General features: G+C 64.7%; 1 protein-coding gene across 1 annotated transcript in view; it reads right to left on the bottom strand.

Moving 5' to 3' along the window:
• Positions 1-1,695, bottom strand: part of Lhx5 (LIM homeobox 5) — a 23,616-nt gene that overhangs the window by 7,073 nt on the left and 14,848 nt on the right. The window contains exon 4 of the mRNA XM_013014301.1: positions 1,487-1,652. Within this exon, the coding sequence (XP_012869755.1) occupies positions 1,487-1,652 (166 nt within the window). The remainder of the gene's footprint in view (positions 1-1,486; positions 1,653-1,695) is intronic.

Below are 1,695 nucleotides of genomic sequence, written 5' to 3'. Positions count from 1 at the left end.
GCCATCTCCAGCGCCCAGCGCGGATTAGGCCGGGCGGCCTCGCGCGCCGGGGCGGGGAGTCCTGTCCCCACCCGCCCATTCCTAGGAAAAAGGGGAGCGCGCCCCCCCACCCTGCGTCCTGTCCCCCCTCCATCCCATCCCGTCCGGCAGGCCAGGCGCGCGGGGAGGGGAGGAAGACGGCGGGGTTGGAGCGGGGCTCGCCGCTTCCCCGGAGAAACCTGGCTTCACGGCTCAAGTCACCCCCCTCCCAGCCTGCCCGCCCCGACCCTTCAACCGGGGCCGGGGTCCGTGCAGTGGGAGGTAAAGCTGGGGGGGAGAGGATGGAGGAGGGGTGGCCGGGAGGGGGGGAGGCAACAACTCGCAGCGCTGCCCCTCACTTCTAGGGGCCTCCGCTGCCGAGCCTCCACCCTACGCGGACGCGGGACGCCCGAGACTCATCTGGGGTTTTCTGGAAGCCTGGCTCCCCGCCCCGCCCCCCTCACCGTGTCCAAATTCACTTTTGAAAAGGGAAGTCGCCTCTCTCAAACCCGGTTACTTGGCCCAAGCAAAGCCCTGGGGGCGGGCGAGGGTGGGAGGGAGGGAGAGACTCCACAAAGCCCCAGATACTCCTAAGGTGAGACGTCCCCGTGGCTCCCCAAATTGGAAAGGGCTGACACTGAAAGGTGGGGAAGGCGTTCCTGCCGGCCGAGGGGTCTGGGAAGGGGGCAGATGTCGGGCCAGAGTTGCCGTGTCCCCCCCCCCCCAGAAAGGAGTTCCAGTATCCTGTGGGAGGGAGCTGGGATGGACCGACACTGCGCCGAGCACCCCAGACCTAGACATTTAAAGCGGACATCTGGGCGCCCACATTTCCAGATGAATCTCGGGGTGCTTGGAGCTGATCAGCCGGCCTGGCAGAAAGAGCGAGCCAGACGCACAGACCGGGGACCTGTCCTGGCGCAGAACAAAGTGGCCCGCCTGAGGAATCTCACAGGCGTGGAGTAGCTCCAGACTCCCAAGGCACCCCAAATGTGGCCAGCCCACCTTGCCCAAGCACGCCAGGCTCCCAGGCAACCGCAGCAGGAAGGAGGCTGTTCCCTGGCGGGGAGGTTTGTGTGCGTTGTGGGTGGCCTTCGCCCAGTGTGATGTGTGGGTCTCCCCTTCTGGGGGTGCGCGATGAATGTGGGGGGGATGGGCTGTGCCTGTGGCTCCCTTGTTTCGAGCTGGGTTGTGTCCGTGGACACGTGTGTGTACCCATGTGTCACTCTCGTGTGTTCTATGTGTTTCACCAGACAGTGGTGTCATGCTTGTTATCGGTTCCTGCAAGTATGTGTGTGTAAGTTGTGTGTGTGGATGTGTCCCTCCACGCGTGTCTTGGGTTTTGAATCCAGCCTCTGTGTGTGTGTGTGTGTGTGTGGAGAGCTGGGAATACTTGGGGAGGTGGAAAGCACGCGCAGGCCGACGCCCCTGCACCCTCAGCCCAAAGCAGCGGGATCGGGGTGCCCCTTACCTCCGTAGTAAGTGTACGGGGTGGACCCCAACATCTCGGACTCGTCCAAGCGGCCGCCCAGCGGACGCATGCGCCGGGGACTCCGAAAGAAGGCGTGTCTCCGCGCTCCCAGAGCGCTCAGCTGTTTCATCCGCCGTTCTTTGGATCGTCGGTTCTGAAACCACACCTGGGACAGAAGGGGGACGGTGGGGGGGGGGCTCTGAGCTGGG

Source organism: Dipodomys ordii, unplaced genomic scaffold (genome assembly GCF_000151885.1).
Source record: "Dipodomys ordii isolate 6190 unplaced genomic scaffold, Dord_2.0 Scaffold23, whole genome shotgun sequence".
Classification (NCBI taxonomy): Eukaryota; Metazoa; Chordata; class Mammalia; order Rodentia; family Heteromyidae; genus Dipodomys; species Dipodomys ordii.
Note: the sequence above shows the minus strand (reverse complement) of the source record. Positions and strands in the feature narration are given on the sequence as shown.